The sequence below is a fragment of the Eufriesea mexicana genome, unplaced genomic scaffold (genome assembly GCF_001483705.2).
Source record: "Eufriesea mexicana isolate 0111107269 unplaced genomic scaffold, ASM148370v2 scaffold3519, whole genome shotgun sequence".
NCBI classification, from domain to species: Eukaryota; Metazoa; Arthropoda; class Insecta; order Hymenoptera; family Apidae; genus Eufriesea; species Eufriesea mexicana.
Genome location: NW_016911532.1, coordinates 19,642 through 36,366, shown reverse-complemented (window position 1 = coordinate 36,366; position 16,725 = coordinate 19,642). Strand labels below are relative to the sequence as shown.

The 16,725-nt window shown below is 35.7% G+C and overlaps 1 protein-coding gene across 1 annotated transcript in view; it reads right to left on the bottom strand.

The window, feature by feature from the left end:
- LOC108550958 (uncharacterized) overlaps positions 1–16,317 on the bottom strand; it is a 167,377-nt gene extending 151,060 nt beyond the window's left edge. The window contains exons 1-2 of the mRNA XM_017904926.1: positions 16,151–16,317; positions 9,488–9,768 (exon numbers count right to left, since the gene is read on the bottom strand). Of these exons, the coding sequence (XP_017760415.1) occupies positions 9,488–9,768; positions 16,151–16,317 (448 nt within the window). The remainder of the gene's footprint in view (positions 1–9,487; positions 9,769–16,150) is intronic.
- Between the last annotated feature and the right edge of the window lie 408 nt (positions 16,318–16,725).

Genomic DNA, 16,725 nt, shown 5'->3' with positions numbered 1-16,725 from the left:
TATATATATATATATATATATATATATTTACTCGTTTGTTAATTTCATTAATTTTATTATTACATATACATAGTAAAAATAATTCATAACTCAAAACTCAGGACACAAGATTCAGAACTTATAACTAATAATTAATAACTAACGACTTACTCTGGAATCAGAACTCACGACTCAGAACTTAGCACTAATGACTAACGACTTATAGTAACAACAATCTGTTAACAGCAAACGAAGGACTAGTAAGTCATAACTCATAACTCATAACTTATAACTCAAAACTCAGAACTTAGGACACAAGATTCAGAATTTATAACTAACAACTTACGCTGCAGTCAGAACTCATGACTCAGAATTTAGAACTAATAACTAACAACTTACAGCTAACAAGAAATATCTGTTAACAGCAAACAAAGGTCTAATAAGACATAATTCAGAACTCAGAACTCAGAACTTATAACTAATAATTAATAACTAACCATTTATAATGGACCCAGTATATCCCTTATTCCTCTCTAAACCTTCCTCTACAATCATCATTCGAAGTATAAATCCCTTTTGTTCCTAAGATCGTCAAACTCATGCTCGAAAGTCAGACCTAACGAACCACGTAAAGACCACGTTGAATAGCAATAGGGTTGTCATACGATGAAGAAAACTGCTCCATCCCCTAGATGGGAAGCAGTCAGACAGAAATGAACAAATGAAATATTTTTTTAAAACCTCTGCTCGAGACTGATGGCGTATCGTGTCACGCATATGCACTCTATGACTGAGCTTTGACCGACACCACCATCATGTGGTGCATCACAACGAAACGAATGGTGAAACACGGATTCCGATATTTGTGATGAGGAACAAAATGGTTCTCCGATAATCCACCTAGAAATCAAATCCTGACACCTTTCTAATCTTATCCTAGAAGTTAGGCGAATGTCTATCATTCCGTAATAACATACCGAGTGTACTTCCATCTTTGGAGACTCAAATAATTTACGACTGACAGGTGGGAAATGTAATAACTAACTTCTCCAAGATATTTTTAACAAAGGGTTGACAGCAGTAGATGTTAACGTTTAATAAATTTGCGATTTGATGCAAAACGTGGGCGTGGAGATAATTTCATGCTAGTCTGAGAGCTCTTGACACCGATCTCTTGACCCGACATTGGGTCGAGGATTATATATTTTTATCCTACAAGTGCTGTGAATGGTATGACACAGCTGTAGACATACCGCGAATGTACTTGTTTGGTAATCATGTGTTACGATATAAAAATGAAGATTTATCGATGTATAAGTAAGGAAATCAATATGGAGTCGAAAATGCAACTACTCTGCTCACTGACCTGCTATCTGGCGAGCTAACAAGAGATCATATCTACCTCGTGCAAGTCGAATTCGATGAAATTCATGTGAGACATTGTTCTCAAAAAATATTTCACGCGTATTCTCTTTTATCAAACATCGTTCATGCTAAAGGGATGAAAACAACCCTTAAAAATAGGGGTAGGAAAATAGTAGCATATCTTGAAATATCTTGGAAGCAAAAGGATTAGAGACAAACATTTCCCCTGAAAAAAAATATACCTTTTCTAAAATGCAGCTATGTAGAGATTTTTAACACGTTGAATGCCGTGGATGTCACCGGTGACCCCGGCACTGAACTTGGTAGTGGCGCCACGGGGGCTATCGGTGACCGGGGCGCCCAGATTGATAGAAATATATATAATTTAGACAAATATCGATATTTAGAAATTTTTATTATTACCATCGTTAATTCAATAGTGCCCCCATCGCAATTAACATGTCAAACATGGTTATACATTGTAACTTATCTACTGCAGATAATATTTTAACATTATATTATATGTATCGCATAATACAAAATTCATCGTGGTGTCACGAGCAATCCCTGTAAAACTGGCGTGGCATTCAACGTGTTAATAAAAATATTTTTATGGGACTTTACAAACTTTCAAAAAACAATTACAGATGATTATTGATTGAAGCTATTCCTCTTGAACAAAGCGTTTATAAGCACGTGCCTTCGGTGTTACATTATGTATAATCTGTTTGCTTTTCTTTCATATGTTAAATGTTATGTTAATGGACTACAATCAGTTTATAAATAAAATAATAATAATAATAAAAATGAATTTGTGCCTACTTTTCTTAAAAATATCAAATTACTTTCTTCTATTTCTTCACATAATGGATATCTTTGTAATATCGGTATTTTTAATATTCTCGAAATTTAATATTCTCCACTTCCTGAAATGAAATTTCTCTCGAGTTATTACACGCCACTACGCTTTTCTCGGTTTTTACGAATTTCTGGAGGCTTGAAAACGAGCTGCACGATAAAATTTTTGCAAATTTCTGCAAAACCGCAAGTTAACTGCGCGAGTTCTTTGCCTCGCGATTAGATAGAAGCCTCGTGCTGCGACTTCAGTTCTAATTTTGGGTTATTACACCGTACTCCAGGTAAACAACTTTCGTGCATCGTTAGCCAAACTATCAACCGTAGGAGAATCCGTTGGATAAGTATCCACGCGTGTTAGCTGAAACTTTTAATAGCAGATGCACCTTAACCAGGTCACCAGGTCTTCGTGCCATCTCTTTTCATCCTTTACAAGCTGCACTCGTATATAGCCGGCTCTCGAGCATTTTCTGCAAATCTAGACATCAGCGTTTCTCGCTAACTTCGTAACGTTGTGCCAGTCACAAGTGCCCAAGATGATTCAAGATTCAAGATCAAACACTCGGGAAGCGCGAAACACGTGAAAGTGGAACAGAAGGAACTATGATGGAAACAAGAAATAGCGAAAACAATGTCAAGTTAGGATGTTACGTTTGTTACGCTTTTGTTGCTTGGTTACTCTATTTGCTTTGGTGATTAGGTTCAGATGTAGTATAATATGTAGTCTCCTAGTTAGATGCGAGTTAATAATAATTTACATTGCATAAAAATCAGTCGGTTATCTTCTTAATTATTTAATGCTATTATTGTAAGATTTGAATTAATGATAAATATATTACACCTATATATTTACTGCAATATTCCCCAAAAATTCGCGACTTAGGAAAAACACCAAATAATTTAATGGTATTATTGTTATTGTAGATGGGAGTTAATAATAGTTTACATTGCATAAAAATCAGTTAATTATTTTATTTATTATTTAATGATATTTTGTTAGATTTGAATTAATGATAAATATATTATACATTTATTACAATATTCCTAAAAATCTGCTATAACTTAACTTCAGTCTCTCCTACCTTTGCCTAACAGCCCAAGTGAATCGACAATTAAATTTACAATTAAATCAGTGTAAAGTAGAATTTATAATTAAATTTGTACTTAACGAACTATTAAATTAATGTAATAAATCACCCACTCATTTAAGGGAGCAGGATAGTCTGACGCGTTGAAAAAGTAGTGATATTTTAAAGAACCGTAAAAGAAAAAGCCAACACTTGATTGGTATAAGCTTTCGCGATTTAATTAAGCATATTATGAACTATGAAAAACAAGGTTAAGTTTTTTAAAAAAAAGGTCCCTGATTTAGCTTGGCGATGTCGTCGTTCTGAATTACATTTTTTAAAAATGGCCAATGGGTGTGCAGGATTCCAACCAAATGGCGTTAGTGGCAAAAAAATTACTATAGTAATTTATAGTACTTATAGTAATTAAATATAATTAGTATATAGTTATAAGTATGTTATAGTATTAAGTATATTAGTATTTATATAATAATCAGAACTCACGACTCAGAACTTAGCACTAATGACTAACGACTTATAGTAACAACAATCTGTTAACAGCAAACGAAGGACTAGTAAGTCATAACTCATAACTCATAACTTATAACTCAAAACTCAGAACTTAGGACACAAGATTCAGAATTTATAACTAACAACTTACGCTGCAGTCAGAACTCATGACTCAGAATTTAGAACTAATAACTAACAACTTACAGCTAACAAGAAATATCTGTTAACAGCAAACAAAGGTCTAATAAGACATAATTCAGAACTCAGAACTCAGAACTTATAACTAATAATTAATAACTAACCATTTATAATGGACCCAGTATATCCCTTATTCCTCTCTAAACCTTCCTCTACAATCATCATTCGAAGTATAAATCCCTTTTGTTCCTAAGATCGTCAAACTCATGCTCGAAAGTCAGACCTAACGAACCACGTAAAGACCACGTTGAATAGCAATAGGGTTGTCATACGATGAAGAAAACTGCTCCATCCCCTAGATGGGAAGCAGTCAGACAGAAATGAACAAATGAAATATTTTTTTAAAACCTCTGCTCGAGACTGATGGCGTATCGTGTCACGCATATGCACTCTATGACTGAGCTTTGACCGACACCACCATCATGTGGTGCATCACAACGAAACGAATGGTGAAACACGGATTCCGATATTTGTGATGAGGAACAAAATGGTTCTCCGATAATCCACCTAGAAATCAAATCCTGACACCTTTCTAATCTTATCCTAGAAGTTAGGCGAATGTCTATCATTCCGTAATAACATACCGAGTGTACTTCCATCTTTGGAGACTCAAATAATTTACGACTGACAGGTGGGAAATGTAATAACTAACTTCTCCAAGATATTTTTAACAAAGGGTTGACAGCAGTAGATGTTAACGTTTAATAAATTTGCGATTTGATGCAAAACGTGGGCGTGGAGATAATTTCATGCTAGTCTGAGAGCTCTTGACACCGATCTCTTGACCCGACATTGGGTCGAGGATTATATATTTTTATCCTACAAGTGCTGTGAATGGTATGACACAGCTGTAGACATACCGCGAATGTACTTGTTTGGTAATCATGTGTTACGATATAAAAATGAAGATTTATCGATGTATAAGTAAGGAAATCAATATGGAGTCGAAAATGCAACTACTCTGCTCACTGACCTGCTATCTGGCGAGCTAACAAGAGATCATATCTACCTCGTGCAAGTCGAATTCGATGAAATTCATGTGAGACATTGTTCTCAAAAAATATTTCACGCGTATTCTCTTTTATCAAACATCGTTCATGCTAAAGGGATGAAAACAACCCTTAAAAATAGGGGTAGGAAAATAGTAGCATATCTTGAAATATCTTGGAAGCAAAAGGATTAGAGACAAACATTTCCCCTGAAAAAAAATATACCTTTTCTAAAATGCAGCTATGTAGAGATTTTTAACACGTTGAATGCCGTGGATGTCACCGGTGACCCCGGCACTGAACTTGGTAGTGGCGCCACGGGGGCTATCGGTGACCGGGGCGCCCAGATTGATAGAAATATATATAATTTAGACAAATATCGATATTTAGAAATTTTTATTATTACCATCGTTAATTCAATAGTGCCCCCATCGCAATTAACATGTCAAACATGGTTATACATTGTAACTTATCTACTGCAGATAATATTTTAACATTATATTATATGTATCGCATAATACAAAATTCATCGTGGTGTCACGAGCAATCCCTGTAAAACTGGCGTGGCATTCAACGTGTTAATAAAAATATTTTTATGGGACTTTACAAACTTTCAAAAAACAATTACAGATGATTATTGATTGAAGCTATTCCTCTTGAACAAAGCGTTTATAAGCACGTGCCTTCGGTGTTACATTATGTATAATCTGTTTGCTTTTCTTTCATATGTTAAATGTTATGTTAATGGACTACAATCAGTTTATAAATAAAATAATAATAATAATAAAAATGAATTTGTGCCTACTTTTCTTAAAAATATCAAATTACTTTCTTCTATTTCTTCACATAATGGATATCTTTGTAATATCGGTATTTTTAATATTCTCGAAATTTAATATTCTCCACTTCCTGAAATGAAATTTCTCTCGAGTTATTACACGCCACTACGCTTTTCTCGGTTTTTACGAATTTCTGGAGGCTTGAAAACGAGCTGCACGATAAAATTTTTGCAAATTTCTGCAAAACCGCAAGTTAACTGCGCGAGTTCTTTGCCTCGCGATTAGATAGAAGCCTCGTGCTGCGACTTCAGTTCTAATTTTGGGTTATTACACCGTACTCCAGGTAAACAACTTTCGTGCATCGTTAGCCAAACTATCAACCGTAGGAGAATCCGTTGGATAAGTATCCACGCGTGTTAGCTGAAACTTTTAATAGCAGATGCACCTTAACCAGGTCACCAGGTCTTCGTGCCATCTCTTTTCATCCTTTACAAGCTGCACTCGTATATAGCCGGCTCTCGAGCATTTTCTGCAAATCTAGACATCAGCGTTTCTCGCTAACTTCGTAACGTTGTGCCAGTCACAAGTGCCCAAGATGATTCAAGATTCAAGATCAAACACTCGGGAAGCGCGAAACACGTGAAAGTGGAACAGAAGGAACTATGATGGAAACAAGAAATAGCGAAAACAATGTCAAGTTAGGATGTTACGTTTGTTACGCTTTTGTTGCTTGGTTACTCTATTTGCTTTGGTGATTAGGTTCAGATGTAGTCTCCTAGTTAGATGCGAGTTAATAATAATTTACATTGCATAAAAATCAGTCGGTTATCTTCTTAATTATTTAATGCTATTATTGTAAGATTTGAATTAATGATAAATATATTACACCTATATATTTACTGCAATATTCCCCAAAAATTCGCGACTTAGGAAAAACACCAAATAATTTAATGGTATTATTGTTATTGTAGATGGGAGTTAATAATAGTTTACATTGCATAAAAATCAGTTAATTATTTTATTTATTATTTAATGATATTTTGTTAGATTTGAATTAATGATAAATATATTATACATTTATTACAATATTCCTAAAAATCTGCTATAACTTAACTTCAGTCTCTCCTACCTTTGCCTAACAGCCCAAGTGAATCGACAATTAAATTTACAATTAAATCAGTGTAAAGTAGAATTTATAATTAAATTTGTACTTAACGAACTATTAAATTAATGTAATAAATCACCCACTCATTTAAGGGAGCAGGATAGTCTGACGCGTTGAAAAAGTAGTGATATTTTAAAGAACCGTAAAAGAAAAAGCCAACACTTGATTGGTATAAGCTTTCGCGATTTAATTAAGCATATTATGAACTATGAAAAACAAGGTTAAGTTTTTTAAAAAAAAGGTCCCTGATTTAGCTTGGCGATGTCGTCGTTCTGAATTACATTTTTTAAAAATGGCCAATGGGTGTGCAGGATTCCAACCAAATGGCGTTAGTGGCAAAAAAATTACTATAGTAATTTATAGTACTTATAGTAATTAAATATAATTAGTATATAGTTATAAGTATGTTATAGTATTAAGTATATTAGTATTTATATAATTAATATTTATAGTAATTAACTATAGTATATTATGTAGGTACTGACGTTCGAACATTTCAATTTTTATGAAAATTATCAAAATGGCAGCTATTTATAGTTGCTCTATCGAATTTTCACAAAATATTTCTGCGTTTTTTGTTAATATTTTTCGATACAATATTTGTTAAGAATTTTTAAAAAGTCGAGTGCCATTACCTAATCAATGGTATAGTAAATATACCTGAGAAGTTTCAAAATAATCCGATGACTGGGTCTCGAGGTATATTGCACAACAATTTTGAAAACACATTTTCGAGGAAAACTCGTTTGAAGTTTCGCAACGTAATTTTTCATACGTATCTTTAATTTTTCGCTAATTAATCATTCCTGTCGCGAACATGTGAATATCTGCTTCAACTCTAACCTATTGCACGGCTGATAGACTGGATCTACCAGCGATTGGATCTTTCTTAAAATTTTCAAACGATCGTTTATTGGCTGTTTTAATCCCTTCTTAATCGAACGTGTCGCATAGTGCAGCAGCTATAAGTCCCATGACCGTGTCTATATTGTTCATAATTAATATCAGATACTAGGAAAGTCTGTATTGAAAATATTAGTGTAATTAAACAGCAATTTTCGCGTTTGTATTGACCCTAAATATACTTTTTGGAGCTAAATAATGCCAAATAGTATTATCAAAGTTTTGGCTTCATTTTAGGTTAATCCACCCAAAACAAACTAAAAATAGACATACATGATAGCAAACTCTCGACTTTTCCGATGTTACGACCTTTAGTATCGGTTCCATACTGTTGACTGTCACGTCAAGTCATTATCCAGGTACCCATGTGTCATGGCACGCAAGCCATAATGGTTTGTCCAAAAACGGTTTGTTTTAACCCATTTGCATCGTTACATGGAATAATCTGCACGCAATAACTGTTGTTTAGCTATTTCAAGTTTATTTACCGTGCAGTTATATAAGGAAATAAATATTTATATTGTAACATCATGTAAAATGATTTTATTTTAAAATGTGTATAATTTTTGGATTGAATGTAAACAAGAGTTGATTCGTTAGACTTAATTTTCATCAAAAGCTTAAAAGACTCTCTTTAGAATGAAAATGCAAGTGGATTAAAGGCTGGAACCTTTTGTATACTAATTATAACCCTCTGCACTTCGAATTATTTTGCAATTTTGTTGTTAATAACACCCTACAATTTTGAATATTTTGTTTAAAATTTTCTTCACAAGATAGTTCTTCGACTGCTACTTATTTTCAAGAATTTTGTTCACTATTATCATTATGTATTGTTACTCTCTTTAACCCTTTGCACTCTGAATAATTTTTCAATTTTGTCGCTAATAACTCTTTATATAATTCCCCATATAATTCACTATACAATAATTTTAAGTATTTTGTTTGAAATTTTCTTTACGGGACAGTTCTTCGACTGCTACTTATTTTAAGGAATTTTGTTTATTGATTATATTAAATATAACTCTTAAATATTGTTGTAATTTGTATTTTAAATTTAAGTAACTCAGTAGTTACTTATTTTCTGTTTTCTTGTTTAGTAAATAAAGAATCGAGAAACCTTAAGTATATCTCGACACAGGAGTTCCCGTGATGAAAACTGATGTCAAGTCACACTTGACAGAGGAGTGCAAAGGGTTAAGACTTCCGACTGCTATTCAAGAAATAAAAATTCGATATTTTCAAAATTTTCTGCCTCCCTTGACACTATAACTACCGATTTGTGATGTCTACCTAAATATGATGTACATAAACAATATTAATTAAAGTAATATGATAATATAGTAATAAATAGGTGTAAATAATTATTCTTTTATCTGAGGAAGGATCAATATTAATTTTGCGAATATCTTTTAATTATTCCAAAAATAAAAAATCCCCCAAAAGTGTATAAATAAACATTTCTTTGAAAGCTACTTCCCATGGAATCCTCAGAAAGGGATAACCCATAAATCCGATTCACAGTCAACGACGTCCCATTAGAATAGCAAAGAAACGCGTTCAGCAAACAGCAGATCATTGTCAAAAAATTTCTGCTTTGTCTTTGAACGACTCGAGGCGAGAACGTGAAGCGTCGTTGAGTGGAAAGCGAGGCATGCACAGACAATCTCAACTCACCGAGCATCTTGACACCCTGAACAGGACTCAGAGGGTAAAAATCCCCATGAAGTGGGCAATGGAAGCCGACCCTACGCTCCCTTCTTCTCGCCCTTCTGGTGAGCATGCACAGCAGTACGCCGAGGGCTAGCATGAGGGCGCCAACGACTATGCACATCGGGCCCAGGATCCGCGAGTTCCCCGTGAATGCGATTCTAGCCGCATACGAGTCCTTGTCTTCATCCTCCCCGGGTCCACGGTACGACGCAGCTGAAACAGAAGAATAAGGGATAGGTGAGTGTCTGTTCCGAGATATCGGCCATTTTCCTGCTTCCTGCTAACAGTTCCTCGACATCTGTCGACGTCTGCTGCTGTTGCTCCCTTGCTTCTCGTTTCAACGTCCAACTCTGAGAAATCTGAGCTGATGCTATAGCTGGTAAGGGATACTTGAAGTGTTATGCTTCGTTTAATGGAACAGTGATTGGCAGGACTTTTATTTGTAAACTGGGAACATCCGCGGGGTGTCAAGTAGCCTGACGTAACTGCTTCCTTGTGATAGGTTATAGAAAAAGATATGACAACTTCTCCGAGTTTTGGGAGGATAGTCTACTTACTTTTAACTGGGAGTTTAAATGAATGGACTCTTAACTCCATTTCTGTCAATAGGTAAAGATTGGGTTACTCCTGTCGCATATTTTTGGTTATTTTAGGCTTGTTTAAATGGTTCATGTAGTGGAACAGGTGTCAAAATTCTTGGTTAGATAGTAAAATTTCAGTTGCCATCATTGGAAATAGGAAAACAAACGAGAATGTTACAGGAAAATACTCAGAAACCTAATAACTGTCACTTCATTTTCGTCTTATCCCAATTTAAAAAGCTGGAAGTCCCTATCAAAAAGGGATAGGCAAGACTAGTGATAAGTTAGACCACTGTGAGATTAGATTAGCAATAAAATAAGTTAGAGTGAGAGCAGCTTGGTAGAAGGCTAGACAAGGGCTAGATGAGGACAGTGATAAGCAACTCGGACCAGTTGTCAAGTCTTGAAGTACCGTTTCGACGGCATAATTAGTCTCACAGGAAGAATACCATAGTACCGAGCCCGTATCTCAGGCTTGTCAACCATATGTTCCAAGTATATGACGTATGGGGCAACAATTCATCTTGTTTGTCCGAAAACTGTTCCTATCTTCTACCTTTACACTCCAAATTCGACAACTTTCACCCTTCTACTGTCCAATAATAAAATACTTGAATCTACCAATTGTTTGTGTACACTCTAGACTTTGTACCATTCGTAAAAAAAAACACAAGACAGACGAGACTATATCATGCCAACTCTATGCACACTTAGTATCAAATCTAGACTCGAAGACTATATTCACTCCTTCAACATCAAAACATTATCTATCATACACAACATAAAAGATACAGTCCACTAAACACTTCAAAAAACACGCATAATAGTTGTCAACCAAACTAGATCTAGTAACGACATACACTAGTGATAGGTTAGGCCAGTGCTAGACTAGTCCAATATTATAGTCGATTAATACAGTATTATTAACCTAAACTAGAGATAAACTCGACTATGAATAGACTAGGCCAGTGCTAGACTGGTCCAATATAATATTCGGTTAACATAGTATTAAGCTAAACTAGTGATAAGCTCGACTATTAATAAGCTAGGCCAAGGCTACCTATGTCACTGTTAGACAAGAGCAGTGCTAGATTCGGCTAATACCAGACTGGACTAGTATCAAACTAGACTAGCAATAAACTTGATTATCGACAGGCTAGACGAGTAACAGCCTAGACCAGTATTAAATTCGGCTAATACAAAACTGGACTAGCGTCAGACTAGTTCGATCGTAAACTCGGTTATCGATTAGCTCAGCCAGCCGAGTAGGACTAGCAATTTCTACACAAAAACTAGGTATGCCATCAGAAATAAACAAAGCCTCACGATCTCTTTCGCGCATAACCTCGCACGGCCTTCCACCGAATGTTTTGAAAATACCAAAGGCGACGACCCTGCCTCGTAAACTCGATACGCGAGGGCCTTAACAGCATCCTTGTCGCGGTGGTAATTCATCTCTCCCGTCGTTTCAACCCTCTTACTCGATGCTTTCGGAACAGGGACGCGTCAGACTGGAACGATCGTCCCTTTTCTCTCTTTGCCGCTTCCCCGATTCTCTTCCTGTACTAAACGAGAGCTCGTTCGCGCGACGATGGAATTTTTAAGGCGAACCGGGAAACACGGCCTAACGAGGAGATTCGTAATTCACGCTGCTTGGCTGCCTGCAGCGGATACGGAATTTTTGGCTACGTTATTAATCTTTCAAATTTAATCCTGCCAAGTGCTCGCGGCTAAGTTCACGCTTCCGTGAACGTGCACGTCGCATCGGACACGAGCGGGGATACCGTTCCGAAGAAACCAGCCACACCAAAAAGGAGAGTAACAGAGGCTTCGTTGAAGGAGGTCGCCAGAGGGCGTGGAGGTAGACGAGGTGATTTTCAATTAAACAAGCAAGCAGGGAAGCCGATGGTGGCGAGGCTAGCCCGTGCCGTTTCGAACCCATTACGAGGAAATTGCTACGTATCGTGTGAAAATTATGATCCGCCATAATTTCTCACGAAGTACGTTCGGTGTTAATTAAACTCTTTAAAATGGCCGCCGACGCTTATTGCGGAGGTAGGGTGAAAAATCATTTTTTTCAGTCCGATTCTTTTTATGTATATTGCGTTGTTACTCTGGGCTCTGGGAATAAATATGTACATAGGTAGGTATCGGAGTTCGTGCAAAATGAAACTTTTATTCTTCGTCTGAGTGATATATAGGGTGTCGTGTATGAATTTTACTTGGAAAATATTTAGCCGACTATGGTTATTTTGAAAAATTAAATTTTGAGAATACATATATAGGTAGGTAGCTGTTGGGGATCGTGCATGGGGTATCGTTATGAAAATGGTATACAGGGTGTTCTATTTGAATTTTACTTGGAATTATTTATCCAGCTATGGTTGTTTTAAAAAATTGAATCTTGAAAATAGATATGCAGATAACTGTTGGGACTTGGGTCGTTCATACATCAGAACCAGAATTCTTTTTTTATGTGAATGATATATGTACAGGGTGCTTTATTTGAAATTTATTAAAAAAAAGAAAAGAAAAAGAAAACACTGGAACTTGCGAATAAATTCGTAGGTATGTGTTAGTGTACACGTCATTTCTACATCCAAACGAAATTCTCATTTATGTAAATTATATATCTATAGGGTGTTTCATTTAAATCTTATTCGAAAAAAAGAAAATAAAAGAAAATTGGATTTTAGATTATACATAAGTATATATTAGGGTACATGCTATTCGTACATCAGAATAAAAATTTGGTATCGATGGGAATGATATATAGGATGTCCTGTTTGAATTTTATTTGAAGAAAGAAATTGGATCTTAGAAATAGATACGTAGGTATGTGTTAAAGTACATGTCCTTTGTACATAAGAATAAAAAGATTGTATCGATGGAAATAATATATAGGGTGTTTTATTTCAATTCTATTTGACAAAAGAAACTGTATCTTAATGTTGAAATATATTTGTATACTCAATTCATACTTCGCGCCTTAACACTAGATTTACGAAACCCGTCAATTTGACGGATGGGTTGCTCCAACTATACGATGATAACAGATTTAGTTAACTTATATTAAGAGTGTTAATATTGTAATTGTTTATAAATTAAACTAATCGTTAAAAAAAGAAAAGACACGTGGTTTCCTTTACCTGTAAATTTGACAGGTGTCCGTAGAAATAGGTATACAGATAGCGTCTGTAAACCTAGTGTTAAAGAGCCACAGCGTATTGGCAACCATTGAAACTAATTATATGTCGTATTGTAAATACGGCAGGCCTTTGTGGACATAGTGTACAATACTCACGTGCAATAGATCTCTAATAAAATCTACATTAATCGTTATAAACACGTGGTTATATTATTGACATTCTGTTTCAGCTTTCGTCTTCTGATATTATATTAATACTTAGAAATGGATACGTAGATATATGTTAGAATAAACGTTATTCGTACATCAAAACAAAAATTTGGTGTCTATGGGAATGACATATAGGATGTTTATTTTGTATGCACTCCTCTTAAAATCGACTTATCAAAAATTCTGGGCCTTTTTCTCTTCTAGTACTGGTAGCAAGCTCTCTCACCTACTCCTTACTGCTTGCTACTTGTTCAGAAGATTGGTCTAGAATTAAACTAATCAATCGTTATTTTCTACTTTCTCTATTCTCAAATGCTTTCCTTGCTGCAGCTTTTCGAACTGTATAAATTAGAAGGTGAGATTAGAAATCTAGTAACTTATTACTTAGTACCATTTATCGACGACTGGAGACCTCAATGTTTCTCTATGCCTTGGATTTTTCAACAAAATGCGAAACGTCAGGCTTGTGGTTATCTCGAAATCCGATCAATTCACGGTTATTAACTTTAATAATTGTGTACCAAGTAACAGTCAGCTGCACTTCATTAATTGGACATGTGGGATACCAAGAACGTTATTACAGGGTCGTTTCATCAGTATCGTTTGAAGACTATAGAGGAAAGACGGGATAAGTCTATTTTCCTTGATTTTCTAATAATAACGAGACATGACAGAGGACTGCATTTCGCAGAAATTCTATCATAACAAAATCTCGCAAATCACGTGAGTTGCAAGAGCCTATGAACTGACTAGACAATTTCTCCATTCAATTCCAAACGCCAAGATTTCACAGCAACGTTGAATCCTGCTGCCAAATAAATATTGCTAGACTATTCTTCAGAATTCTCACAATTTCAAAGCAGTTTTAAACTTTTAGAAACATGAAAATCTCACAAGCCCAAAAATTCAAAGGAGTTAAAGAAACCCAAGAAAAATCGAAATTTTTGACTTCCTTACGATTCAAAATTCTTAAAACAAGGAAAAATGCAAAATCAGCAAATAATTACCCTTTGCACTCCTTTGTCGAGAAAATTATACTCGACAGAGTTATACTCGACATTTTTTGATTTTTTGTTTACCAAACAAGGAAATAGAAAATAAGAAAAATAAGAAAAATAATTCGGAGTGCAAGGGGTTAATAACAAACATTATAATGTAATATAATGAACATTATAATTAAAAACAGGACAGTCATAGTATTAGTGTTGTCAATGAAGAATCTAAATTAAATATATTACTGCGTTTGTTTAATTATAGTTAACAATAATCTTCGCAAAAATTTCGTCAAACAGTGCTTCAGTTTTCAAAACGAAATATTCCTCTTAAAAAAATTTCGAGAACTTCTACTCTCAAAAATTAAGAAATTAGGTTCTAACCAACCCCTAATAGGCGTCCCAATAAAACCTCAAAAATTTGACAATATTTAGAAATTCTTCGTATCCTAGTACTTCCACGTTCAAGAAATTTCAAAGCCTCCAAGACCCTGAAAAATTTTCACTTCGACTTTCCAACACAGACCTAACCCAGACCTAACCCCATAAGCTAAACCCGTATCCAACAGCCTGCACCAACATGGGACTAGTAAATCCATCGAGGCTACCAGCGCCAGAGACTAGCCTAGAAATTTCAGAGATCAGAGTTTCCACGGATGCTGGAAAATTTTCTTCACGCTCTCGCGGAAGCTTTTCCTCGTTTAACCGGAACACATGGCCGACTGGTTATGACGATTGGTTTAGAGAGAGGCTGGCCTAGCTAGAGGCGCGGAAGAGGCGCAAGAAATCCTGCTTCTCACGAGGCCAGACAGAGAGAGTCAGGGCACAGAGAGCTGATCCGAGATGAGAGCTGATCCAGGCTACATCTCTGCAACTTCTCTGCAGCTCAGGAGTATACCGATCGCTCGTGCAAGCACGTGGGAGAGTTTCAAAGGAACTTTCTTGGGAGCTGCTTCAGGAGAAAGTGATCTTCCTTTAAGGTGATCTTTATAAGGGGAAGAAAAGATGAGGAGGAGGAGGGAATGAGTTGGTGAAGCGAAGCAGACGTAATTCAACTCGTTCTCAATTTCATTGTACGCGAAATCTGAAGAGGGATCTGCACGCGTAGGCAGACGAGGAAGTGCTCGGTGCAATTGGGAGATTCGTTTAATGGAGCAACTAACCTTTCGAGAACGAGAGTTCCTCGGCTTTTAGGGAGATGAATTTTCTTCCGGGAGTATGAAACTGATCTCCCATCTGGGGGAAACAGACTGGTTGAAACGGAAGTTTCGTGTTTAATGCAGTACGCGAGAAAATAATAGCTTGGCTTGTAGGTGTCAATGTTTCTTGACACTGATTCGACGTATGCATATGTTACATATGTTGGCAGGCAACTCGATCGAAATTTATTGGATAATACACTCGAGGCCAAGGTATGTCATATTCTCAGTGACAGATTTTACACGAGTCTTGCATTGGCAACAGAGTTGGACGAAAAGAAATGCTTCTTCGCTTGATACAAAATTGAGATCTACAGCCCACAACGTCTCTAGATTGGCAAGAAATTCCGAATGTATAAGAGAAGTAGAAGAACCGGAAGTGGTCATATATTATAACGAATATATGGATGTTGTCAAACCAATACACGATTTACAGACACCAATGTATATTATTTAATGTATCGAACAACTGTATCGAAGTTTATTGAAAAATATACCCGAGGCCAAGAGATGTCATATTTCCACTGACAGATTTTACACGAGTCCTGTACTGGCAACAGAGTTGCACAAAAAGAAATGCTTCCTCACTTAGTACAAAACTGAGATCTACAGCCCACAATGTGTCTAGCAGGGAACGACATTCCGCTAAACCAATGCACGACATCTTATCTTTTACATCGAACTGTCAGATGACTGTTTAGTCATCTATAGGTGGTTATCTGTGTACATTAGATGAACTCCAAACCGACTGACTTTGCAAAAATATTCCGAAAATAGTAACTTTTTTTTTTCAAAATCTTTATCAACTGCTTTGTCTTGTGCTAATCTTCCCCTGTAAAATCAAATTTGGTTTATAATCAAACGATTCTTTTTTGTTGAGATATACCACTTCGAAGTTATTCGAAGAGTACTGAAAATTATAGTGTGCTATAATTTTTTCACGTTCTGTACATGTTATGCTAATAGCGAATGTGTAAGTGAATCAGATATTGATACTAGTAATGGAAGAATGAATGAGGGTAAATGTTTCTGGGGGAAATTTTTGTGATATTTTCGTTGAAGGGGTAGTCCA